Raw genomic sequence first — 26,788 nt, 5'->3', positions numbered from 1 at the left:
AGCGAGAGAGAGAGGCGGGTGAGGGCTTTAGGAAGTGACGTGAGGTGGTTAGAGACAGGTCTGTGTGTGTGTGCGTCTGTGTGTGTGTGGCTCAGAGAGAGAGAGAGGAGGAGGTTGAAACCATCGCAGAAGCCAGGTGTCACCTGGACTTGCATTTAGGTGGATTTTGTTTTGATTCGGCGTTTTTTGTTGTTGCTATGTCTCATCAAACGGGTATTCAAGGTAAGTGCTGTGTGTGCGCTCATGTGTGTGTGGTGCTCGCTAACAGCACTTGCACCAACATTCTGTTAAGGCTATATGGGGAATCTTTGTCTTTGTGTGTGCTTAAAGTGGTTTATTCATTTCAGGAAAAGAAAATAAATCTTAAGAGAATAGGTAACGTCTGGACTGAACACTGTCAATGCAATCAATAGGTATTATCACATATTTGTGTTGCGTGCGATAGCTTAAGATTTCAGAAAAATCCTGAGATAGTTCACATAATAACGTTCAAACATAATGACCGAATAAAGGGGACGTCGTGTGGTTATTGTCTGACCGTGTAAGTGAGCACACCGACCAGTGGACGAGTGTGGCTCGCTTTCACATCACGTTTCCTTTTCTCACGCGAGGGGTTTATTATTTCGCCCTCCCAGAACGACTCTTATTTTACTGCAGCCAGATTTTGTTAAGTTACTTTGGCTTTTCTACTCTGTGTGTGTGTCTCTGCTCAAAGTCGTCACTTTGTAATGAGTTCCCAACTTGCCGGGCAAACGTGCTGGAGCACAACGTGAGAATAACGACAAAGGGACATTTTAGATTTGTTAAATACTTACCTCTTCGTCATTACCATCATCATCATTAGCAGCAGCATCCATGGTTCATCCACTGCTGGATGAAAGCCTAAGCACGCCCTCGCCATCCCCTGCAATGTAACAATCCACGCAGCACCTGCACACGAGCTGATTTCATTGCTCCATCTCCCTGGCAGACGTCTAGTCAGACACGTTCCAATCCTTGGGACACCATTTTTGTCACTATTCACGGTTAGCCAAAGAATGACATACAGATTACTGCTCAAGCTAAATTTGGTGTCTGAAATATTTTTTGGAATCACCCCAAAGTTAAAATGCCAGAGTGGTTGCATACTCAGACGAGCATGAATGATGCTCATTTGCGTTAACGTCCCTAAGACTGGTGGAAATGCCACGCGCCTACGGCAGGGAGAAATGAACACGATACAATCATCGATAAATCCTGAGCTACGTTTGTACTTTATTTAAAAATTACTCGTGCTCAAATTAGACGGAAGGTCAAGCATTTAACACGTTGCTGTATTCATAACAGAAATGTTGGCTATTGTTAATATTGTTTTCCTTAGTTATGGTATTGTTAGTTTAGCGGTAATTAAAGTAAAACTACTAAATTACTTTTCAAGATCCTTCTAGTCATGCGACATGTTGCGACCTTCCTTGACACGGAACAATACCTTCGTATTTTATTCGATATTCATAATTATTTGTGAAAAGTCCAAAGAGTAATATTTAGATGTGCTAACTTAAATTTAAATGTAAGTGTGTGTGTGTGTATGCTAGCCTATTACTTTGTTGTGCGCGTTGTAAATACATTGCATGTTTTTACTAAATACTCGTGAGTTTTATTGGTGATTTTTATTTTCTCGCCGTATGCTTGTAGCTGTTAAACTAAAAATATACTGTAGCCGGCGTATTGTGTGTAGCCGTGTATTGTTTAAACAGTGCAGTTTCTGTGGCCACTGTTTACAATAAAGTGTAGATCTCAATAGACGTATGTTTATAAAGTCTAAGGTGTGGCATGTAATATTATACCTTTTAACAAAAGAAGCATCCATCATTACGCCGCCTATACTATCTACTTATCCTCTTTCAAAGAAGGAAACGCATATCTAATTTCGTGCCGGGATACACTGTTAGTCAACAGGTGATGTGTATTATGTTCAAAGGTGAAAAGTCAGTGTGAATCAGCTGAAGCAAACGACACTAGTAAAAACAAAAAAATTTGATCCAGATCAGACCCACTGAGCTCTATAGTTTTTTTTTCATAAGCAACCTGGCCACAATTAATAGCCAAATAAAGCGGCTTGCATGTAGAAATTTATTGCAGCCAAATACGTAACTCTAAACGCGTGTTTCTAGCTCAGTCCTCTGCATGGATGGCCTCTGTTGACTTCTCGTTTGAACACGGTTTTGTCATTTCCCCACAATGTTATCCCGATGGTGATATCAGTGTCATGAGACTGAGTATCCATGTGGACCTCTCGCAAAGCGGTGAGACCATGTGTGTTAGAGAATGGACTCACTGAAGCCGATATCACAGAACTACCGCTGAGAATCGTTCAAGTGACTTTTGTTCCATACATAAAGGGCCCAGGACTTTAAAATCATCTCTGGCGTCTGCGAGTAATGTTCATCGCATGACAGTCAAACTGATTTTTACTTCTCAAAGCTGCAATTTAGCTAAACAATGCACGGGACCAAAGTTAACGTCATTTTTTTTTGCCTAATCATTGGTGACCGGCTGAGACCATGAACTTACTGCACTCGAGAACATGGTTTAATCACAGACGGCTGCCTGGATTCGAACCCAGGCTCTTAGCAGTCGGCGCTCAACGTTCTAAGCATCTGAGCCACTCGGCCACCTCCAGGCTGGGATAATTGTATCCAACCAGGGATGGATTATGTGCCGAAGTTGACTCCCCAAATTGCGATTTGAATTCGTAGCCTTCTGATTGAGAGTCAAGGATTCTAATCTCGGTGCCACCTGGCCGGACAAACTGGCACTCTTCATACGACTGTGGAATTTCCACCAGAGCCACGAACTCATGCTACTCTTTTGAAAATTACACTTGTAGCTGACCTGGGACGTGTTGTTGTTGTTGTTATATAGCACGCTTGCTGTATGTGGGAGAGCGATATCTGCGGCACGCACACTCGAATTGTTGGTGCGAAGGTCGAACTGAAGACCTCGCGAGCTGTAAAGAAGGCCGGGAACGCACCATAGATGCAACCTTGTGAACAGGCCCGCACTAAAAAGAGAGATGAACGCTATTTGAAAGCTTTCGAAGACCTAAGAGGTTCGTGCGACGTTTAGTAACGGTTGATTATTGTGAATTAATGATCGTTTTTAAGTTTACGGCTTGATCCTCATTTAGGCAAAATGAAATCCGCGGTGCTCCGTAAGCACAGCGACAACAAAAATAAAAACCTCAACAATGCAGAGAACAAGTACGGGGTCTGGAAGGAATATTGAGCAACTAATAAACACGGGTATTTGACGGCCGTAAATACAAAAAAAACTGTGCATTGAAATTACACAACGTTTGAAGTGATGCAGTACAGTCCCAAGGGATGCTGCTGTGGTGTAATGATTTAAGTTCGCACGCTGGACTTTAGCGCGGTGAGATTTAGGGGTCGTCGGTTCAATTCGATCTCCCCGTGCGAGACGTATAAAAACAAAATTCCAAGTTTCTAAATATTCCACCGTCTTTACCAGCCAGCCACAACCTCAGCCAGCCGATTGGCACAGAATAAAATTGTGCAGAGCACTGGTGAAGACTAGGGTGGCATATGACCAAAATCTTTTAGAGTCTAACGCAGGCACTCTGCATCGGGTGCTCACTTTAGGCTGAGTAAACCTAGGGGAGAGTGGTGGCAGTGGTAACACAGTGCGCTATGAACCTCTGAGTCCTGAATTTGATTCTGAGCCACAGCTGACACCAGTGGCGATGGACACCTGAACCTCTCCCCCACACTCCCCTTTCACCAACTTGCGCTGACCAGCGTGAAGTCAACAACCAGTGAGGTATGGTGAAGTATGGTCAATCAAGCCCCGTGACCAACACAATGTTGGGAGTCCTTCCTAGGGACGACTGGGTGAAGATTACGCACCAAGGGGCGCTGGTATCATCGCAACGGCTTGAATGACACAAAGACAAAGGATCCCCATATAGACTTACAGACTGTTGGGGCAAGTGCAGTTAGCGAGCACCTATGAAGACTGGCACGGCGCTTGAGGAGGTGGTGTGCGCAGAACGACTCCAAGCTGCCTTTGTCTTCCCACTGGTGACGTTTACACGTCGTACCAGATAGTCAATTACGGCCGAGTTGACCTAGGGGAGGCCCAGAACGGGTTTATATATTATTATTATTCGCCACTGACGTTAACCATTGGCAGGAGTCCATCTCAGGTCGCCGGTTCTGTAGTGCAGCGCGCGAACCGCCGGGTGACCGCTCCTCACTCTAAACACACAGAACGCGTATAGAGGCATACATTCAACGTGCTGTGTGTTTTATCCAACATCAACAGACCCTAAAAATATCAATCCACGGACAACGTCAAACACCCGGCTTGGCACGATGCCGCACCCATGTGTTTTGAAAGAGTTTATTTTCACGGATCCCAGCTCCCGTCTGGCTGACATCTCCTATCGCAGACCTCTCTCCTGCCGCGGACTTTCACATTCGCCAAATGCCAAACGCCACAGCGCCGTAAACACAGGGCAAAGGTTTTAACCGGTGCATTTTACTGGACAAGAAGATCATTATGACCGTTTGCCACGAAGCCCTGTGCAACTTACGGTCTCTGTGTGCACTGGACAAACCCTTTTGTCGATTCACTGCTGCAGAACGAGGGCCTCAATTTTGCTGTGCAGGTGTTGGCCATTATTTGACCATACTTCACCACGCTGGTCAGTGCACGTTGATGAAGGTGGGAATAGAAAAAAACACATCTTGAGGCTCAGTGTGGCTTCTTCCTTGGATGTACCGTAAAGGACATTATTATTCATCAGCAATTACTGTGGCTCATTTCAACTTTTTGATTTGGGCTGTGATACTGACACCCACCAATGCTCCTCTTAAGAATGATGTCACAGAATCTTCGATGGTCACTTTTGCAACAGAACAGACAGGAATTCTACAGAATTTACCAAGTGGCTGTATTGGTGAGAATGAAACCAATCAACTCCGACAACTGGCTAAGCCTCGGACATTGGAATCATTCGCAATCCCCATCATTAGTGAACCGTGTAATTCACCTCCCGTGCAGTGTGATTCTAAATGTCAACAGAAGGTGGACAGAGTTTCCTCTGGGTTACCGGTATATACGGCATGTGGACATCAGTTGATCATCATCCAATGTCACGAAAGCTGCGTTTGAAATGTGCTGAGAATTAAATTTTGGCCGTCTGCCTGCAAGTCTACCAGTCTGTGTGTCTGCTTGCCAGTCTGCCTGCTCTGCATGCATGTCTATCTCTGTCTGTCTGCCTGTCTCTCCCGAGCAATGATTTATTAAACAACAGTACCATGGTCACACAACACTAAGAATTTCAATGTGTTCGTTGCTTCTGTTTCTCTCGCGATATGTACATGACACGGTCACAGATTTGTATCGCACAACTGCATTTATACTCGCACGGTCATTATAACAAGTTGAGAGGATAAATATATAGCAGCAGCGCAACTGCAGCAGCAGCAACTGCAGCAGCAGCAACTGCAGCAGCAGCAACTGCAGCAGCAGCAGCAACTGCAGAAACTGCAGCAGCAGCAACTGCAGCAGCAGCAACTGCAGCAGCAGCAGCAACTGCAGCAACTGCAGCAGCAGCAACAGCAGCAGCAACTGCAGCAACTGCAGCAGCAGCAACTGCAGCTCCCTTTGATGCTGTTAATCCTGCATAATGCACATGCATATGTAGTACTAATCACATTCCTGCATTTCCCATAAATATGCTAAATTCCTCTTGATATGCAAATTCACTCATTGATATGCTATTTTTTTCTCTAACCCCCCTCCCTCTCTCTGCGTCCGCCCTCCTCTGTCTATTTAAGGCCACCCCACAGAGACGATCACCTCTCTCTGTTACCTGTGTTGCTCTCTCTATGTATCTTGGTGATATCTGTCTGCTAATATGTCTGTTTATAGTTTTCTGGTTAGATTTTATGTCGCTATTTCATTATACCTGATGATGATTGCTTGTGTTGCAATCGAAACGTCGTATTCTATTATTTAATTTAATTTATTATTTTATCTTTAGACGTGACTTAACCGAAAGAACCAAATAATAATTCCTGCAGTCACGACAGTTCTAAAATTAAGATGCAAATTCATTTGTCAAGGCGCCCAGCTTATATATATGCTCAAAGCTCGTGTGCTGTTTCATTCAGACTGTCGCCTCGACGGACCTGGTTTTCACCTGAGGACAGCTGCTTGCGTTGTGGCCGAAACGTCGTGAGAATTATTTTATTTGTTTTATTTTTATTATTTTATTATTTCCCTTCTACGTGACTTTACCGAAAGAACCAAGAAGAAGATATCGGGTATAGTCTGAGGCTGGACCGGGGCTTGTTTACGAGACATCGGATTGGGCATCTACATTACTCAACGGGTGGGAACAGCGCGGTAATCGCGTGCCCTCCGCAATGGAGCGCTGTGTGTGTGTGTAACTACAGCATTGTGCAGTGGCACAATAAGAAACATAACTTCGCTTTAAAAAAAAATACTCTAAACGCGTGTTGATTCTAAACGTGTAGGGAAAAATCAGAGAACCCGGAGAAAAATCCACACGACCACCACGGGGAGAACATGCAAACTCTAAATATACAGCAGGCGTCAGGGTCAGGATCGAACCCACGACCTCTTGCACACCAGGCGAGGGCGTTAACATCTCCTAGCCACCGTGGCGTGATGCAGTCACAGGCAGGCAGTGACACAATGAACTTCACTCATTACTCAATTGGGACTATGCATAAACAACCATTGCCCGCTACTGGCAGACTAATGCCCCAGCTCAATTTTGAAACTGAGACGACTCTTGATATCTCGACTGGTTAAACAAAATAAACCGTGAAACTCATCGATTCCGCCACACACGTTGATGACTCAATTGTACCGGGTTGTCTGTGCGTCCAATCACCACACAGCAGGTCAACACATTTCTCATGTTGCTTTTTTCCTGCTCAGTGACTTTGAAATTCTCTCCCATCGTCTCTTTCCCCAAGCTGACAATAACGTTGCTCAATTAAAAAAAAGTGGTAAACTCTTAACTATTACAACTCCGATCGTGCTGTTGATTGCTAGCCGCTTGCTCTTTTGAGCCTTTGATGTCCTGTGCTCAGCAAACATGTTTATATACAAAAAGGGACAGTTACAAAATAAGGAAACACAGAGAGAAGCTCCGAACACGTGGAGTGAAACGTCAGGCATCGTGCCGAACGACACGCGGTAGACATCACAGAGTTCCGACGAACTTCAGTCGGACAGAGATCTGATTCACCATCACCGACACCTTCAAAGAGTATTTAGGACTCTCCTTCTGGAAACCTCAGTAGTTTCACAGATAGCCAACCACGTGGGCGAATTGTCGAGATCTGCCTGTCCTCCCCGTGGCAGTATAAACAGCTTTATATTATAAAAAAAAACATAATAATTAACCCGTTATCTTCCTGTGCTACACTCGCTCCATTGTGCGCAGTGTTGTTCTGCACACTTTACCATCGGTACAAAGTGGTTTCACTGTTGACATTGTTGAGAAATGGTGTTGTTTGTCTGTAATCGAGCACTTTTGGAGGCGCAGGGTTGATAGTGGCACAGTGATTGTCATGTGTACAAGCTGCGCGCCTTGTAACTCTCAATGGCCACTTACCTGTTTAAACGAAGGATGGCCAAACGGTGAATCAAATCGGTGTGCTTGAGGTCTGAACGTTCAGTTAAGTTCATTTATTAGGTGTAGCCCTGTGAGCCATGCGGCTCTTGACTCGGGTGCAACCGCAACAAACAAAAACATGAACGAAGAACATCTTAAAGTGACTACACGCAACAGAAAAATCCAGGAAAAAACAGCAAAAGTCTTCCAAAAAAACCCACCGTATATCAATGCTGTGTGCAAAAATCCCAGTGGGATGCAAGTCAAACAATAACAACCATAAGACATCTTCTTAGGTTTTTTCGGTAAAATCACGTAGAAAGTAAAATAAAATAAAAACAAAAATCACGACGTTTCAGAGGCAACACAAGTCTCCGTCATCAGGTGGGACCGTCACAGCCAGATTAGCTGTATCAAGGTACAGCTTTCTACGTGACTTTACCGAAAAAACCTTTAAAAAAAAAAAACTTTACCGAAAAAACCTAAGAAGATGATTCCTTGCAGTCACGAAAGCTTCAAATCTAGAACCATAAGACAATTTAGATTAAAGTTATCAGGCTAACTCTGTACTTCAACAAACAAACATGGCTTAACCATACGTTTTCGAAATCACCAAAATAAAGCTATAAAAACAATGTAACAGTGATCATAGGAACTGTGATTCAAATGTAACAATAAACGATATACATAACATGCACGAAGCAAGGATGTTAAAGTTTGTTAAAATAACTCAATTTAGAAATGAAAGGACATGTTTTCCAGCCTTCATGCTCGCCACCCTGCTGATAACTAAAGACGCCACGTATCTACGTAGTAGGTTGCCGATCGGGAACTGCAAGAGTTGAGTCTTCATGCCAGTGGAGGGATAGAGTATGTTTGTAACAAAGTAAGTGGCTGCGTATTAATTCATCACTCTGGCTCGTGGTGGATTTTGCCCAAGCCCGCTCCTTTGTATTAACCGTGAATACGATGTCTCAGAATTGTGTTTGTTTCCTGATCCACGTGATCTCCCTTCTCTCTCTCCCGTGTAATTGCAGGCATGCGCCTCTCCCTTGCTTCTCTGCGCTCTTTTTAGCTTTTGTTCCATTTCCCTTTGTGAGTGGTCACGTTTCTAAGCCCAGGTCATAGTTGGTAGTACACATGGAAAGAACTCTTTCCTCTTCGGCCACAACGGTGCGTGGCTGTTCGCCGTCAGGGAAACCTCACTGGGTGTTCCAAGACTCATCTCCAGGAGGCTACTGCATTAACGGGATGTTTAATCATTTATGTTTAAGAGATGTCTCGCATATGAGAGGGAACCGGAGTGCCCAAAGAGAAGACACATGCACACGATGGCACACTCAAAGGTCCGCACGGCTGGGTCGATGATCCCACTTGCTGTGCTGCCATCTCCCGGCGACCTCGCAGCCCGGCGAGTTTGGGAGTTTCACGAACTCTTGCCTCCCCCGGACGGTGCTTAAATAGATGAGCACCACCACACTAGGCGTGTAGTAGTAGTATCCATAATAGAGGTTTTTTTGCGTTAGATTGCGTAAATAAATTAATGTGTCGTTAAAACCCACCACCACCCGACACAACCAACTAGTAAGGGTTGTCACGTAAACAGAACGTGGCCAATTCGTCACTAGTACAGCACTAACCGGTGTGTTGGAGAGCCAAGCCACAACATTTACAATCTGAGTACGACGTTTCGCGATCTAACCCATGGATGATATTGGTCGCGAAAGCCTACGTGTTAAGCCAGTAGTAGCATTATTATCATCATATGATATTATTTCAGCCCTTTGTCAGTCCGCTGCTGGATGACGCTGGTCAATGTGGGTTGGTGAAGAAGGGCGCTCAGGATCGGTTCAGATATTGCTCACCGACTGATCTAAACCATGGCAGACGCTTTCCATCTTTTGCGGAATTCATCGCCTCTCATGGAGAGACCCCTTCCAGATTAGTGTAACGCGTGGGCGGCTTCCCCGACCAAAATCATCCAAAATACAGGGGCGGGGGGGGGGGTTTCTTCCAGGTCCTCACATTGTCCCACCAGCTGATCCGTTTCCCACCAGCGCTTTCCATTGCGCAATCACCTTCGTTATAATTCCAGCTGACCCTCTGAGGACGCGTATGCCACCTTCCTTCTAATCAGACTTCTTAGTCATTCCTGCTTGTGGCCATTCCCTCTGAGCACCTCTTCAATTGTCTTTGTATCACACCAGCTCCCTCTTTCCATGCTTCGGTAATATTTCTCGACCACGCTGCAGTGTTAATATCGAAGGTTGGTGAATCGTTTACGTGTGGTGCTTTGGGCACTGGCTTGTCAGCGGGGTTAATTTGTATGTGCAAAGAAGACCTTGTTATTACAATCCACGCCGTGTGTTTACGTGAAGGATATTGCCGCTGGGATCGCTCCGTCACGAACCACCACTCAGATTTATCTCACCAGAGGTTATTCCTGAAACTGGCATCTGTACAGAATGAAGAGTGTCACTCGACAATATGAAAATATTTCAGGGATGGCAGCGAGAGCGACACATTTATTTGTTTATTCAGTACAATTCACGTTTAAACAGTCCCTTATTCAAACAAAGTCACACACACACACGTTCATTAATTTGCTTTATTACAAACCTTCACCGGTCTGTATTTGTCATACAATCTCACTCTCGCAATGGAAACTTGGACATGTGATATTTAATCAGCGATGTAAGCAAGTTAAAATTAATTTGCCCCAGACAGATACATAATTTCGACGTTACATAATCAAAAACGCACAACTCGTGATTTGATAACCTGGGTTATACGATTTGCGCGTTTATAAATGTAGTGACTTCCCTACTCGAGGTAAATATTTTACTAACACGAGGATCGGAAGCATGGCTGTGAGTGAAATATGCATCTCAACATCAAGTTTGTACAAGCCCAGTCACGCAAATTGCGTGGAGACTAACTCGGGACGAATGTTTTCGATGCAAAGTTGTTGCTTGAAGCGGCATCAACAGCTGGATCTGTCAGACGGGCAGAAAATCAATCCCCGAAAAAAACATCAACAGCTGGAAAGTGTTTTTAGACCAAAGCCAAAAATAAATCTCCAGAAGCACCACGTTAATTTCTGTGTAGACGTTTCCCAATTTTGGCAGATTCGTTTTTTATGCTGAACTTTAATATTCTACATGCAATTGAATAGGCTACGAAACAGGCAGAGGGTACACTTCCATCGTGGGATAGACACATTTTATTTAAGCTAAAGGATCATTCCTAAGGACTTTCTTTTCTTGCCCTGGATTACTACCGTCATTATTTACACGTAACGTATACACGACCAGCCTACGTACGTCATCGGAAAGTCACCGAGAGCTGCACCAGACACTCACAGAATCAACAAAGCCATTTCACGAGGCAGACTCCTTTTTCGGACTTGGAAACGCAGCCTCGAAAAGCAGTGAAACGCCAGGCTTCACGCCACACCGTCTGCTACTCACAATACTTACAATCACCCACATTCCATAACCGCTTGTGGATATTTCTGCTTAGACCTTGTCACAAGACCTTGTCGTCTGGCCTGCGGTCCGCACGGAGTGGGTTATATTTAGTCCATGATAGCATGCGCCTGAGCCGGCGATACATAAAGCGTCTTCAATCCGGCCGCCGTTATATATTTAGCCTGTTGTCCCAGTGTGGCTACGCAAACGCTGTCCCCCCTCGGCAGGCCACCCAGAGACCCCCGGCTGGAGACTTCCACGTCCACGCGCGCACAGAGAGCACCGCAGCTTAGGGGGCCCGTGCACACCTCAGCTTGGCAGGCGGACGACATCCGACTCGAGCCAACGACGCGGCAGCTGGAGGCCCTGCGAGTGGCACGCGCTCCACCGTCGCGCGTCGTTTTTTTTGTTTGTTGCTGCGTGTGGCTGCTTGTGCGACTCTTTTGACTGCGACGGGCAACCTCCAAGTTCGTGGCTTCTCAGCGGAGGGTGTCTGAGCCCGGCTGAGCCCCAGCCAGGGCCTCTATATCTCCCCCACCGCCTCCCCACCAACACCACCTCCGATTAGCACGGTTGGCTTGGTACGGTGCGAAAGAAATTCAACGTACGTGAGGTGGGTCTGCTCGCTGCGAGGTTCGTCTAACGCGGCTGGCGGCATGTATCTGGTGCTCGTAGCGTCCACGGAGCTCAAGGAGGTGTTCTCCAAGGCGCGTGATGGAGAGATTCGCCTCATCAAGGTCTCCATCAAGGATGGTGAGGGCACAGCGCACCGTGGCACACCGCAGCAGCTTCTGTTGAAAGCCGCGACAAAAGTGATGTTTCCCAAGCGTGGTACAGATGTCTTGTGACTCCGCATTTAATTATCCAAATCTTCATTGACTTTTTTAAAGTAATGCTTATTTCCAACAGAAATGATTGTGCAACGGAAAAAAAATGCGAGGGGTCAATTAATTTGGGGTCACGAGACATCTGGACCACCGTGTAGATGACGAGCGCTTTGGTCCATCCTATTGTTGGATGAGGGCTTCTCCACGCCACGTGAGTTTGAAACATCACCACGCTGATTTCGCGCAGGGTTGTAAAAACGGGGACTCATAAATGTGGGAGCATAGAAGTATGGCGCAACAATTGATATTGTTGCCCAGCTGTCTGCTCCTCACCACGGGAGTGGAGGAGCTACGACATTGTCGAGAGAGTGGGTGTCTCCCCATACTCATTTGTGCCTTGGGCTCTGCTCAACTCCATTGGTGGTCCTCCTGGCCCGGGGGTCGGCAACCTGCGGCTCTTTAAGGACCGCTTCCTGAATATATTGATGAAAGACCACCGTCACGTATTCACCGTGTGCATTGCGGCCCTCGAAACATTGAGTTTGTTCCTGAATTCTAAGGGGAAAAAGTGGCCCTTCTTGCTCTGTTGGTTGCCGAACCCTGTCCTGGCCAGCCGTGGGAATTCCGCACTTATATGGTGGGGACATGTCTCACCATGGGACAGAATTTAATTCTGCTCGTATTTGCTTTAACCCATAAAGTAATTAAGGTCTCCCGGTCGTAGAGCACAAAGCAAACCATTAAGTTGCTAAGTGTTTTTTAACAGCCTGAAACAGTGGCAGTTCGTTCACATGTGAGCTGAATTAATGTTCTCACGCGGGTGATCTAAGGCACTGTTTTATAACAACCCGGGCACAAGGTGTAACCAGAGGGTCAAGTCTTATTGCGTCGTCCGTGTTGACGCAGCCTTCACACAATTGCCGGGATTTTCAAAGAAGAGAAAACGTTGCTACTTGATCACCGCGTTCCACCGATATGTGAAGAACAAAATAAACAAGCGGACAATAGCTCTACAATACAACTGAAAATAACTGGGACCCCCATAACGTGAAGGGCGGGCCTTACCTGTAAGAGTGGAAGTTCACCAGCGTTGATTCAAGCAGGCCTGCCCCTGCCGACGAGGTATTGTGTCAAACCGAGTGCAGAGTTTGCTTTTTTCGAAACAACGGTGATGAAACTGTGCACTCCCAGAAGGCCGTGCGGCTGGTGGGTTGTGTAAGAAGTATAAATATACATATATTGAACTCTTGACTTTTGGATCGTGAGTTGCGAGACCTCTAACCGCGAGCACTACTCAGCTGGACTTTGATAGAAGTGCAGCAGAATCCATGCCCGTAGAGAAACACAGCAATGTTATCGGTTTACTCTCCTACACACCGGTGTGCTGAGCTGGTAATCAATTGCATGTTTTGTTTACGTGACAAACCTTACTAATTGGCCGTGTCGGGTGGTGTTATGTTTAACGACACATTTATATTTACGCGATCTAACCCAACAACAAACACAGCAGATGGAATGTTAATTCAATCACTTTGTGCCAGATAAATTACATCTGGTCAGCATTTCGCTCAATAAATAAGCTATAATTCAAATGTGAAAGCTATTCTGCGCAAAGGTGTTAATCACTCGTTGCTATAGCCCAAATGACGGCTAATCTAAAATACGTTCACAGTCACACAATTATTGTAAACAACAATTAAGATGCTTTGGTGACAAAATCCACTCGAGGCAGCCCCCGAGGACATTTTGCGTCTGCAGTAGCTGCAGCCGACAGATGCGAGCCAATGCGGACTGCTGCCAAAGCCGTCGTGCCCAGACTCTGCGACCAGGAGAGGAGAGGTGGCGGATTTAGAGTGTGAACCAGTGGTGATGCCATACACTTGAGCTGTCTGCTAGTGGCATCTGTGGCCACTCGTTTAACAAAAACCTTGACGTCTGGGAGGACTGAATTCGAATGTGCTCCGGTGGAATACGATCATTATTGTTGATTATTTCCAGTAGTCAATGTACGTCCTCTCTAAAATAACGATTAACGGTGCTCACTCTAATTGGTTGTCCTCAATCAGTGATGGAAATTCCACACTCCCAAGGCAGCGCCATTGCACACATAGGACAACCGCTATTTACTTGTTACAAAGTGGTACACAATTGTGTGGACTGTAGACAGATAATGAGTGACCCCCCCCCCATAACACTGACCAGGACTTGAACTCGGTTATGGGAATGTCGTCGTCACGTACAAATCGAGTACTCATGTGGAAAACAAACCCACGTCGTTAATTAAAACATTCACGAGCAGTATCGCAGGCGCTTGGCTTCAGCTGATCGGCTCTCGGCGTGCCTTGCGTGACTGACTGCGTCTAATTTAGACCGTTAGGTAATGGACTGGCGAGTCGCACGGCCCGGCAGAGTGACCGTCAACAAACACCGAGTCGCTTAGCGACAACGAAAGTCGCTCGCGCATTCGGTGAGCCCCGCTCACTTCATGGCTTCGCCGGCAGTGCAGCTTTATCAAGGGGTCACCACAACCCACCACTTTGTTCTCTACCCTGCAAGTACGACACCACAGGTGGGGGAACTCGGTCCTAGAGAGCTCTTCGATCCTGCAAGCGTTCATGAAAGCTCAACACATTCGCCAATGATTCCCATTACCTGATTCGTCACCTGTTATACAGTACATTTATTCCTTTTGAGTTTTAGTTTTTTTGTGCTTGCGAAGCACTGTCAATTCAGTAGATACTCACTTCATCACTACATGATGCAAATAGCACAATTGAGACATGAATGGTAATGAAACACAATAAGATACTGTAGCGTCAAAATAAAATATACGCTTTTGAATCTTTCCATTGGTAACCTACATAACTTAATTTCAGACCAGAAATGCGTATTTATATCTGGATTTTGGAATGTTTTGTGGACTGTATATTATGTTTATGTCCTTGGACAATAAATGATAATTAACATTTTTAATCACTTGGTTTCAGCCATTGACGGAGCCATGGAAAGAGCAGGTGGACAGACAGATGTACTTAATATTACATACAATTAATGATGATTTACTTAATCATCCAGGAAAGCCACATTGACTCATCCAACTCTTTTACATCGGGCTTTTATAATAGAAGATGTTGTGAGCCAAATAATGATGAGTTGTGTTCATACAAAGCGGTGGGAGGAAACCGGAGCTCCCAGAGAAAACCCACACGCGCAAGGGGACAACGCTCTATCCCCGTACCGATGGAAACAGATGCCGATAAGTCCACTTGCTGTACCGCCTTCTCCTGGCGAGCCAGGGTATGGCACCTTCTCGATGCCCACGGGTAGAAGGGAGTTTCACAACGACATCTGTGCGACGATCCGCCAACCCTCGCTGCTACCTAAGCAGCGCTGGGTTAGAGACCGAGTGCAGCAGCAGAGCCACCGCCGCCCGGCTCAGATGAACGGGGACGAACGGAGGGATGGGTGGCTCTGCACGAACGAGACGCATCTAACTAGCGTGTGTGCCGACCGCTTCCGCTTCGCAGAGAAGCTGGTGCTTGCTGCCCAGCGGCGGCCGGGGGGCCCGTGGGAGCGCGACTATGATGCGCTGATGTTGCCCTTGCTGGAGGACAAACAGCCGACGTACATCCTGCTCCGGCTCGACTCGCGTAACGCCCAGGGCTACGAGTGGCTCTTCATCTCCTGGTCGCCCGACCTCTCGCCGGTGATAACCCTACCCAGCAGCAGCAGCAGCACCGCCACCGCCACCGGCGCCACCAGCGCCACCACTGGCGTTAGACTGGGCCAGTTACACATTTCTTATCGCACAAGGCTATCACGAAGGCACGATATTTCTCAGAGGGGTATAGTCTGCTATTAGGGGTGCTATGTTGCTGTGTGATTTGACCCGATTGAGTAATTTTTTTTTATTTGCACTATGGTGCCAGTTCACGTAGCCGACTGATTTTTTTAATAACGTCATGGGATGTTCAATATCCATGGTTATGCAAAACGCCACATATTTTACGGAAAATACACCCGCAATAGTAAGCAGGGCAGCCTGGTCTCAAACCACAAACCTCTACAATATGCAGCAAAACGCGCGACCACTAGCCCGTGTCACCACCAGTGACAGACGTTACAGAGTCTATAACAGTTTTTTGTTTAACATCGAAGGCCCCGTGACAAAATTCGCGACTGCTGGCTGGCCGTTGTGTTCCAGTGTCTTGACCAGGTCGAGTTTAAATGCGAACTTTGCTGTCACCCATGGTCTTCAGGTGAGACAGAAGATGCTCTACGCTGCAACCAGAGCCACGGTGAAGAATGAGTTTGGTGGAGGCCACATCAAGGAGGAGATGTTTGGGACAGCCCTGGTGAGATACACCTCACGCCAACACAAGGATTTCACTCCGGTGTCCTTTGTGACATTTCAGAAGTTGGTTCTTGGCTCTCTCCGGTGTGGTTTCGGTTTGTACCGCGTGTTGTTCAGCACGATGGTTTGTCGAACAACGCAAAGTACAACCCGAAAACACACACCACCACTATATACAGCACGACCGCAAAAACCTATGCGGTTAGTAGTGTTTCTTGTATTGTCGTTATGGTGCATGTAGCGGCCTCTAGTGGATGCAGGAGTCACGTGAAGCTGTTACATGCAGCACGTACAAGTACAGAGTCATTAATTCTCACGTGCATCATTCTACGCATACATTTTGAGCCTCCGAATCGCTCCTAGTAGGTTTAATGAGGTTTAAGGGCCATTTCCTACTCCGTGGAGCCTGCTGTGTGTTGTACTTTTCTGTTTAAAGCCAGTGGCAATGGCGAAGGCGGTGTTTTTATTTTTGTTTTTGAACCACCACCACTGGCACCGTCTCTTCACTTTTAACTCAGTTCCTGGTGAAGCAACTCTGTGCCACTCTGTACAAATCACCCTGGGCTTGATACCCGACCTGGGCGAGTGGGCGTCTGTCTGTGTGTGTGTAGTGTGGGTTCGATTCCCGCTCAAGGTCAACACCAGTGATGATTATCTGAACCGATCCTCGGCTGCCCCTAGGCCGCCTCAATTTCAAACGACTACCCGGTGCGGTGTGTAGTAAACATCGCCACTGGGGAGATAAAGGCGGCCGGGCGTTGTGCTGGCCAGCCACCCCGTCATGTGCCGTGCCGGCTTTCATAGGTGCTACTCGCTAACAGCACTTGCCCCAGCAGTCTGTTAAGGCTAAACGGGGGATCTTTGTCTGTGTGTGTGTCTGTGTGCAGGACGACGTGTCCTACAACGGCTACAACAGACATCTACTCGCTCGCTCCGCGCCAGCTCCTCTTACGGCAGCGGAAGAGGAGCTGCAGCGGATAAAATTGAATGAGGTGGCGCTCCCCCCCCCCCCACCTCATAACATCATCGTCGGGGGTCTTGAGATGAAAAAAAATATTTCTTTGGCTGCCCAGAAAAGATTTATTCAGTCTCAAGAATCATTGTTAGGATACTGGCTGTACCCAGATGCTGTGCAAAGCCGGTAACAGTGCCTGTGACCAAGTCATCCGGAATGCACTCAATGTCATCATATCTCAAAATCAAAGCAGGCCTGAGCTTGGATAGTGCTTGGATGGGCGACCATCGTGCATGGATGGAAGTCTATAGACCGGGTCGCTCCGTGGTAGAGGTGGCAGAAGGCAGTGCTGGACAATCCATTGTTGTACTGTTCGTCTGTGATCCCAAGGATGTGAAATAGCCATCTCTCTGGGCCCTACGAGTTAACAGTCCACATCGCACCGGCCACTCCCTCTCCAATTGAAAATGAAAATCTCCATGAATGGGGGGGGGGGACTAATATGTAATTTTTGTTAAAGTGGTAAATGCGGCCACATTTCGCCGGAATTCAACAGCTCAAAAAAACCTTTCAGGTGAACACGGACATCAGCGTGGACAGCAAGCACCAGACGCTGCAAGGCGTGGCCTTCCCCATCGAGGAGAGGGCGTTGGAGGCGCTCTACCGGCTCAAGACTCGCAAGATCAACTACGTGCAGCTGGTGAGTACGGCGGTGACGGTCGGGGCAGCGTGGCTACGGAACGCTGGGGAGCACGGCGGCAGCAGATGTGAGCCTGAAGCAAGAGGGTGGCCTGCCACGTGAGAGTAAAGTGATTAACTGTGAATATTTTTTCGATGGAAACCTGGGTAGTCATCAATAAAACGACACATTTAATATGTCGTTTCATGGACATTGCAGATCAATAATGCTAATTGTAAATATATTGTCCACAACGGGTTACCTGGATCTTTCTTCATTTCTCAAAACTACTTTTAGCTCTCAATTCAAGCAAGTGCTGTGACCGACAGAATCGCATACGGATGAATGACGTTTTCCATATGTACAGAATATTTTATTTTATCAGAAAATTTAATTAATCCTGGAGGAATCCGATGAGCTATGAAGCTCTTTTTCACACATATCCAGTAGGGGCAGGTAAGAACGTTACAACAACAAACAGTACAAAAATACGAAAGTAATCCAAAGTAGAAGAAAGATAATCAAATCACCCAAACGCATACAAATCAAACTGAACCATCCCCATCCTACCAGGTGAAGCCCACTGAGATATTAACTTATTGTTCAAAAGCGGCCTGGCCACAAATGATATCTCAACAAAGCGGCTTGTCAATTGGACACTTATAGCAGCAGCAGAATTATCTAAATCAGTCTAAACACTCGCGTACGGAGGGAAATTAAATGATTAAATGGGAGAGCGTAGCCTCGGTCTCTGAGTGTGGACGCACCGATCCTCACGGCCGACCACCACCCTGTGCCAGAGCATCGACCTGAATCTGGAGACCATCAACCTGGAGCACACGGAGCGCACGACCGTGGACGAGCTCCCGTGCCGCATCCCGTCGGACGCGGCGCGCTACCACTTCTTCCTCTTCACGCACATGCACGAGGGGGAGCAGCTGCACTCCGTCGGTACGTGCTAGCACCACGACGCACCTGCCACTCGGCGTAGCTGGCTCGAGCCATCTGGGGGGAGTTCTAGAGAACCGCTATGGAGTTCATATTCTTAGGGTTTTTTTTCGGTAAAGTCACGTAGGTAAAAATTTTTAATTTAAATTAATAAAAGTTAAATTAAAATAAAATAAAAATCACGACGTTTCGGAGGCAACACAAGCTTCCGTCTTCAGGTGGAACCGTCACAGCACGATTGTTGTATCAAGTAAGAGGAGTTGTTATTGGCCTTCTCTTCCGTGCTCGTCAGGCGTCTTGGAATAAATGTGAGTGCCCACACTTTACCCACCAGATCCGACCTGTCAATTGAGGCGCAGCGGTGGTGAGATGTTATCTCCCTCGCCTGGTATGCCAGAGGTCGTGGGTTCGATCGTTGACCCTCACACCTGCTGGATATTTGGAGTTTGCAGTGTCTCTTTCCCCGTGGTCGTGTGGATTTTTCTCCGGATCCTCCTGTTTTTCCCTCCACATTTAGAATCAACATACGTTTAGAGTATTTGGCTGTGACTATACATTTCCACGTGGGCCTTACCTTGTAAAATAAAAAATAGATTGTAGTCTTTTTATCTCGGTGAACCCATTTACGCGGCTGGGTCGACAGAGGCTCGGGGTTAGGTGGGGGGGCAGGGGGGGTTAATAAACTTGCCCCATTGTTTCAACTGCCACGCCGGGAGATAGACTCAAACCGGTGACTTCTGGGTTGTGTGTGACTTGGAGACACCCGATAATTGGATTTTTACCCTTCTATCTGGCAACAAAACTGACACCTTTTTTTACAAGGAGTCATGTTTACATAGACCACAATACCTGCAGTCATAATGCAAACAAAAAACAGTGCACATTATCAGAGTTATGTTTTTTGTTTGCATTATGACTGCAGGTATTGTGGTCTATGTGAACATGACTACTTGTAAAAAAAGGTGTCAGTTTTGTTGCCAGATAGAAGGGTAAAAAAACAATTATCATATTTTTACTGGCAAATGAGGTTCCATTGGAGACACCCGTTAAAGTGAGCACTTTTCCGTGTCGCTCGATTGCGCCAAGGGGACACTGACTGAGCAGCCCTTGCCTGGACGGCCTGTGAGGCGAATTGTGGTGTCTTGTGTGTGTGTGCGAGTGTGCCAGTGTTAGTGTTTATTGTCGCTGTTTGTAATCATGCTCAGACTGGTGACCATTAACGTTCAAACCAATTCTAACCCTTTCTGTAAACGATGACAAACTGAAAACAAAGAAGGGTAATTTCACACACGGAAGGTGCAATTGTGGCCATCGCACTTGTCTCTGGCTTGAGGACCACCCTTTTCACGCATTATTACCGTTCCGCTTACCCTTAGAGCTGTTTGTATACATGTGCAGCCTGTAGTCCAGCAGCTTCGAGCGTTTACGCATCCGTGCGATACATCAACCGTTGCCTCCAAAGTTCTGGATCTCATGTGTGCACACACTCCCGCACGCCATCAGCCGCAGCAGTAGATTAGCGTGGTTGGTATGGGCCCCGGTGCAAGAGATTCAGAATCTTGATTCATGCTGGAGGAGGAATCCGATGAGCTGTGAAGCTCTTTTTCGCAGGTGTCCAGTAGGGGCACGGGGTAAGAAAAGTAACAACAACAAACAGTACATAAACACGATAGGAGTGCAAAGTATAGGAAAGGTTAACAAATCACACAAAAAGTGATGAAAGGGGGTGGCTCGAGATACATTTCATCTCATAGACCAGCACCTGGGCCCCTTCGTCTCATGTGCCCCCGTGCAGTTGCACCGCCTGCACACGCGGTAGGCAGCTACGTCGCCCATTACGGGTGTGCACGCATCACTGCATTCACGAAGTGGTGGGGTGCTTGCCAGAGGTCGCAACCGGGTACCCGATACCCGTACCCTACCCGATACCCGGCTACCCGTACCCGGCCGGGTACGGGTACCCGTTTGCGACCCTGGTGCGGCCGGGTACGGGTACGGGTAGGCCGTGAGTCACCGTTTGTCACTCATTTCGGGTAGGGTACGGGTAGGGAACGGGTACCCATTTGCGACCCTGGTGCGGCCGGGTACGGGTACGGGTAAGGAATCAAAACCCGTTTGCGACCTCTGGCGCTTGCTCGTTGAATGGTTGACATCGTCGTGGTGGCTGCCTCCACCCCACAGTGTTCATCTACTCCATGCCCGGGTACAAGTGCAGCATCAAGGAGCGCATGCTGTACTCCAGCTGCAAGAGTTCGCTGCTGGACGTCGCTGAGAAGAAGATCGGCCTGGACGTCGCCAAGAAGGCAAGCGGGTTCCCTCAGAGCCACACTCACGGCGGACACAGCCGCCTCCTGTCACACAGCCTCGATCATACAGCTGTCCCCTATCACACAGCCGCTCCCTCTCACGCAGCCTCCCCCTATCGTACAGCCGCCCTTGTCACAATGCCCCCGTCTGTCGCGCAGCATGCCCCTTTTACACAGTCACTCCCTCTCATACAGCTGCTCCCTCTGTCACACAGCCACCCTCTATGACACAGCTGCCCTCAATTGTAGCTGCCCCCTCTCCAATGGCTGCCCCCTCTCCATCCTCCTCTCACAGCTGCCCCCTACTCAGCTTCCCTCATTCTCATCGCCCCCCTCTCCTTTCCCACAGACAGCCGCTCTCACACCATCTCACATGTTTTGCACCTCCAATGAGCACAGTTGGCTGCGTACGATGCATACACATACAGCCATCTCCACCGGCCATGTGATATGGAAGTAAATAAGAATGCAAAACAAACAATATTAAACATCACACACCCATGGCTCTTACAGCCACCCTTTCACATCGTAACCCTCTTTGCAAGCACCACCTCTCAGCAACCCCACTCCCCCTCACCGTTATCCACCCCGCACAGCCATCCTCCCTTTTGAGCAGTCCCTTTACAGAACCGACCCCTCCTAAAATCACCCTCCTCCTCCTCATTGAGAGTCAATCTTAGCTGTGCTTCTCGCAGCTGTGTCCCCTCGATTATCCTCGGCGCAGTAATTCTCTCTCTCACGACGGCCATCTCGACGATGTCCCCACAGCTGCTGCTGCTGCCCTCCTCATCAGCGTCCCCGCAGCCACTGTAACCACCGCTCACCCCCTCTGTCACCCTCTTTACCGCTGACTCACCCCTCATAGCCGGCACTCCTCACAGCCGTTACCTCTCACCCACTCCCCTCTCAGGCACCCTTCCCGAACAGTCGTCCTTATAACAGCCACCATACCCTCACAGCGGATCTCCTTCAGATGTTAACTACCGCGCCTGGTGTACAAAGTGGTCGTGGGTTCGAACCTGACCCCTGCATATTCACCCCTTGACCTCTCCCTTTCTCCCTCCTTGTCCTCACCACGCTTCAGCTGGAGATTGACGACGGCGCGGAGCTGACGACTGAGTTCCTTTACGAAGAGGTCCACCCGAGGGAACTTGCCTACGCGCAGGCGTTTGCCAAGCCGCGTGGGCCTTCTGGCAAACGCGGACTCAGGCGCATCATCCGCAACTCGGGTCTGTCGCAGCTCTCCGACGAGTGAAGGACGTCAGTGGGCCGAGGGACGCGCTCGCGCCTGCAGCCGGCAGGACGGCGGGGGGGCATTGATGGGGGTCACGGGTCGTTGTGAGAAACGAACAGCAAAGGAAATGGGCCGTGGTGGTTTGGGCCAGATTTTTGTTTTGTTCTCTTTGTGGTGGGGGGCTGGGGGGGGAAAGGTTCATGGTTCAAGAGGCCCCTTGCTTGAGCTTCGTTGGTAGCAAAATGTGTCTGAGACGGCCCAATGAGCCACTTTTTTTCTGTCATGGTGGCAGAAACCATGCCCTATATGTCTGCTGTTTAGGAAAGGAACGGATCTCAGTAACAAAATTTGTTGAGAAAATACGAAAAAAAACTTTACTACAGATAGTGCTTGTACATGTATTGTCGCATACGAGTGTCGCGTTTGGAACATTTGTCGCGCGAGGGTATCTTTCTGCGTAGTTTTTTTTGTGTTGCATAAGGTAAAGTTAAATAACATCATTGAGAAAAAACACATTAGTTACTAATAAAGCCGCAGACTCATCGACCGTGAGAACTGAGAAAGGTTTATAAAAGCAAATCGGTGGTTTTAAAGCAGAAACGATGGTGTGAAAAGGCGTTTGTCATGCGGTGTAATGAGCGATGCTCTTAAGAGATTTGTGCGTGAATGCAAAGCAAAACATATATGGCACTATTTTTGTTGCTTGACCGAGAAGTGACTTTAACCACTAAGTGCTATCATTCCAATGTCTGTAGACCTGCACAATGACTTGATTTAAATTGGGGGTGTTGATTTACAGCATTTTTTTTTACTGAAGCCAGCTGCATCAACATTTTCATCAAAATGTTGATATCCCAGTTTAAAATGCAACTCTAGAAAACAATAATACCACGCTACCTTATAATTGCATAATGATGGGTTCTTTTAACAGTGTGGCCTTCATACGTTATGTTATTGGACATTTTGTGTTAGCCAGTGCACCTTTGTTTCAGTTCTTGGGAGTTTTATTCAATATAGATCAAGCTGATGCCATGGTTAATTCGAGAGGGAGTTTGAGTGGTACTGTTTATATTTTACACTGAATTACACATTCAATATTATATTCTCATAATCTATCTTGTAGCTATATCTCAGCCTCATAACTCCGATGGACAATGATTGGAACACAAAACAGCGAGCAATGTCTGCCTGAACTGCTTTGGTTTCTAACACTGACAGTTGAACACAATGGGCAATCGGAAGTCTGAGTAACATGAAATGGCATCATCGCATTCCCATGTTTAAACGAACACTGGGCAGTGCTTATTTTCATCGTTGATCCTGAGCCAGTGGCAGAAATTCCACATTGCTATGGTGCAGCCTCAGTGGACGGTGCTTGTATTACCAAACTGCAGAGAAATTATGATGGTTATGATTGATGATGACGGTGATAATTGACGGATTGCGTTGACCCTGACCAGGATTTAAACTCACATTCTCGTAGGTGTGAGCCCTGCTGCTCTACCCACTGAGCCACATCATTTTTCTTCGATGCAATACCCAACATTTATATTTAAACCCTTCCATAATAAGATTCTATACATCCAATATTGTATGATATTCATTTGTATTTCTATGCACCGGTGATGTGATAAACTAAGTGAATTGATGCTAAATTCGTTTCTCAGTCCGCTTGTCCTGGTGAGGGTCGTGGTGGCAGCATGTTGAGTAGGGCGGTCCACACCTCCATTGCCCTGACGACAGACTCCAGTTCTACTACACTATACGCTACTATACACTACACTATACGCTACTATACACTACATTATACACTACTATACACAGACTCTAGCTCTTCCTAGGGAATTCTCAGGCGTTCCCAGGCCAACCGAGCGACACGGTCCCGCCAGCGTGTCCTGGGCCGGCCCTGGGGTAGAGGTCGCAATCGGGTACCCGATACCCGTACCCTACCCGATACCCGGCTACCCGTACCCGGCCGGGTACGGGTAGCCGTTTGCGACCCTGGTGCGGCCGGGTACGGGTACGGGTAGGCCGTTAGTCACTGGTGAGTAACCGTTTGTCACTCATTTCGGGTAGGGTACGGGTACGGGTAGGATACGGCTACCTGTACCCGGCCGGGTACGGGTACCCATTTGTGACCCTGGTGCGGCCGGGTACGGGTAAGGAATCAAAACCCGTTTGCGACCTCTGCCCTGGGGTCTTCGCCCAGTGGGCCGTCCTGCCCGCTAGAGTTCCAGGGGGAGTCTACCGGGGGGGTATCCTTACCAGGTGCCTGAACCACCTCACTGGCTCCTCTCGATCCTGATGTTGAGTCGGTTGTAGAAATACAAATGTACAGCGCGACGTCAATCCTCTTGCTGGATGAAGGCCTCCCCATGCTCTTGGTCACATGGGTTGGTTGAGGAAACTTCACACTGGTCGATGCAGGTCGGCGAAAGAGGGAGTCCAGAACAGGTGCAAATATCACCCGCCATTGAGGTTAGCCGTGGCTGGGAATCGAACTCAGGGCACCGGGTTCGTAGTGCAGTCGGTTATGTATAAAACTAATAAGGTTATAAGTGTGAGCCTGTGATTATATAGTGTTCTATTGTTAGAACTTTATGACCACCCCTTGTGTTGACCAATGTTAATTATTTTGGCTCCGGGCCAGAAATTTGGTGGTCATACAAAGTCTTGCTTTACAGGTCTATCAAGTGACTAATTTATGAAAGATATATTAATCTACAGTACATATTATTAAGTAGCAACTTCATCGCAATTGATTGATAGATTGATAGACTGAAGAGATCGACTTTGTGGCCTCAAGTCCTGGAGCGTGTTTATCCTGCTCTACTCCTATTTTTCTTTTGTTAAATGCAATTGTATTCTGCATGTGTGTATGAAAAGGGAGTGCCTTTTCAAAGTTGTTCATAAATTGTGATAAAATAAATAAAAGGAGTTTGTTAAATTGTAAACATAACGTTATCCATTGTTCTACAGGCATAATTATCTATTAATGTTTTGAATAAGGATCTGTTTAATAATGCAACCTGGAACTAATTAGAGGCTCAGCAAGGTACCCCAAATATGAGCATGGTCAGCCACATTCAATGTCGTGTACACAAATAATAGTAGCGTGCAGCAAATGCTCAAGTATAGTTTATTTATCTGCTTCACAGAACTATTGCAATAGTATTAGGAATGGCGTAAGTGGCATTTCTGAAGGAGTATGTAATTAAACACGATTTTAATGTCCAGTGAGTCATGTGTCTCAGATGGTTAAATAATGATCTCTGTTAACAAAGATATGAGAGCGCACACCACGCACGATGCATCTGCATTGTAGGCATCTCGTCATCAGATGTTGCTTAAAGTTTGTTGCGTATCATTGCATTCGCTTCGTTAGGGTGAGGGTGGTACTGTAACGTGAATAAACTTCAATGGATTTTCACCAACTTAGGGTGCGATTTTATGGGGAAGGAGGGGTGTGTGAGGATTTTCGTGGCTTTGTGTTTTCTTGTTCTGTTCTTCCCAGGCCCCAGATTGAATTTACAAACCCAGAGTTGAGCCTGGTCAGTACTTGAACGTTGCATGGTTGGGAGCTGGCTCTGAGGTGGCCACCAGATGAAAGTACAGCAATGGATTCGTGAATCTCTCTCTATGCGGTGCTTTGAACGTGTCACCCCGTGCTTTATGCATAGGGGTTTTCTGCGGGTTCTATGGATTACCCCCACAGAATGCCAAACGCTCGTTATTACAACTTGGTCAACCGTCCCAATGTAGCAGGACTCTCCAGACTCAGCTGGGGCTCCCCAAGGTATAACGCATTACAGCATTAACATTGCTATATCAAAATGCATCTACTGCACCACATTAAGGCAATGCCAACTGCTTTGTGTTCTATTACTATTTTCAGTTTGCCAATCTATCGTAATGAGTATAATTATTATATTGAGCCCCCTCATGCCGTGTCAATCACGGGTATTGCTTGACCGTGTGTCACCACACCGGCCAGTGCAGGGTGATGAACGCCTTTATCTTTAATTCTCACCCCTATCCCGCTTACCCTGACCAAACTTGTTTTTGAGGGCCTCTAGAATAGTGCACTTGCAATGGTCAGAATGTACCCACGAATGAGAGGGACGAAATGTGCCTTTAGAATTCACCCATGAGTAATCCAGCTCAGCTGCATCGCTGTAGTCCTAGCTATAAATAATGCGTGAAAAGTCTCTGCATACGTGATGAAAATATAACACGCGCTATATTTTTGTCGATACAGTACGGGTACTTCGAGGGACGTGTTTTTTAAATATGCTTTGGTCGTTTGCATTGTTGTCAATGGCAAAATTGGCCTGATTGCGTCAGGCCAAGAAAGGCTA

The 26,788-nt window shown here is 47.1% G+C and overlaps 1 protein-coding gene across 1 annotated transcript; it reads left to right on the top strand.

The window, feature by feature from the left end:
* On the top strand, positions 1–25,832 carry LOC144943764 (twinfilin-1-like). Its single transcript, XM_078871567.1, has 9 exons — positions 1–222; positions 11,803–11,880; positions 15,482–15,660; positions 16,214–16,309; positions 17,196–17,300; positions 17,838–17,963; positions 18,743–18,893; positions 21,072–21,193; positions 22,281–25,832. Exons 1-9 carry the CDS (start codon positions 198–200, stop codon positions 22,449–22,451), a joined length of 1,053 nt encoding a protein of 350 aa, XP_078727693.1. The 5' UTR covers positions 1–197; the 3' UTR covers positions 22,452–25,832.
* Positions 25,833–26,788: the final 956 nt, after the last annotated feature.

Source organism: Lampetra fluviatilis, chromosome 32 (genome assembly GCF_964198595.1).
Source record: "Lampetra fluviatilis chromosome 32, kcLamFluv1.1, whole genome shotgun sequence".
NCBI classification, from domain to species: domain Eukaryota; kingdom Metazoa; phylum Chordata; class Hyperoartia; order Petromyzontiformes; family Petromyzontidae; genus Lampetra; species Lampetra fluviatilis.
The sequence above is the reverse complement of the archived record's forward strand: the minus strand, read 5'-3'. Positions and strand labels throughout refer to the sequence as shown.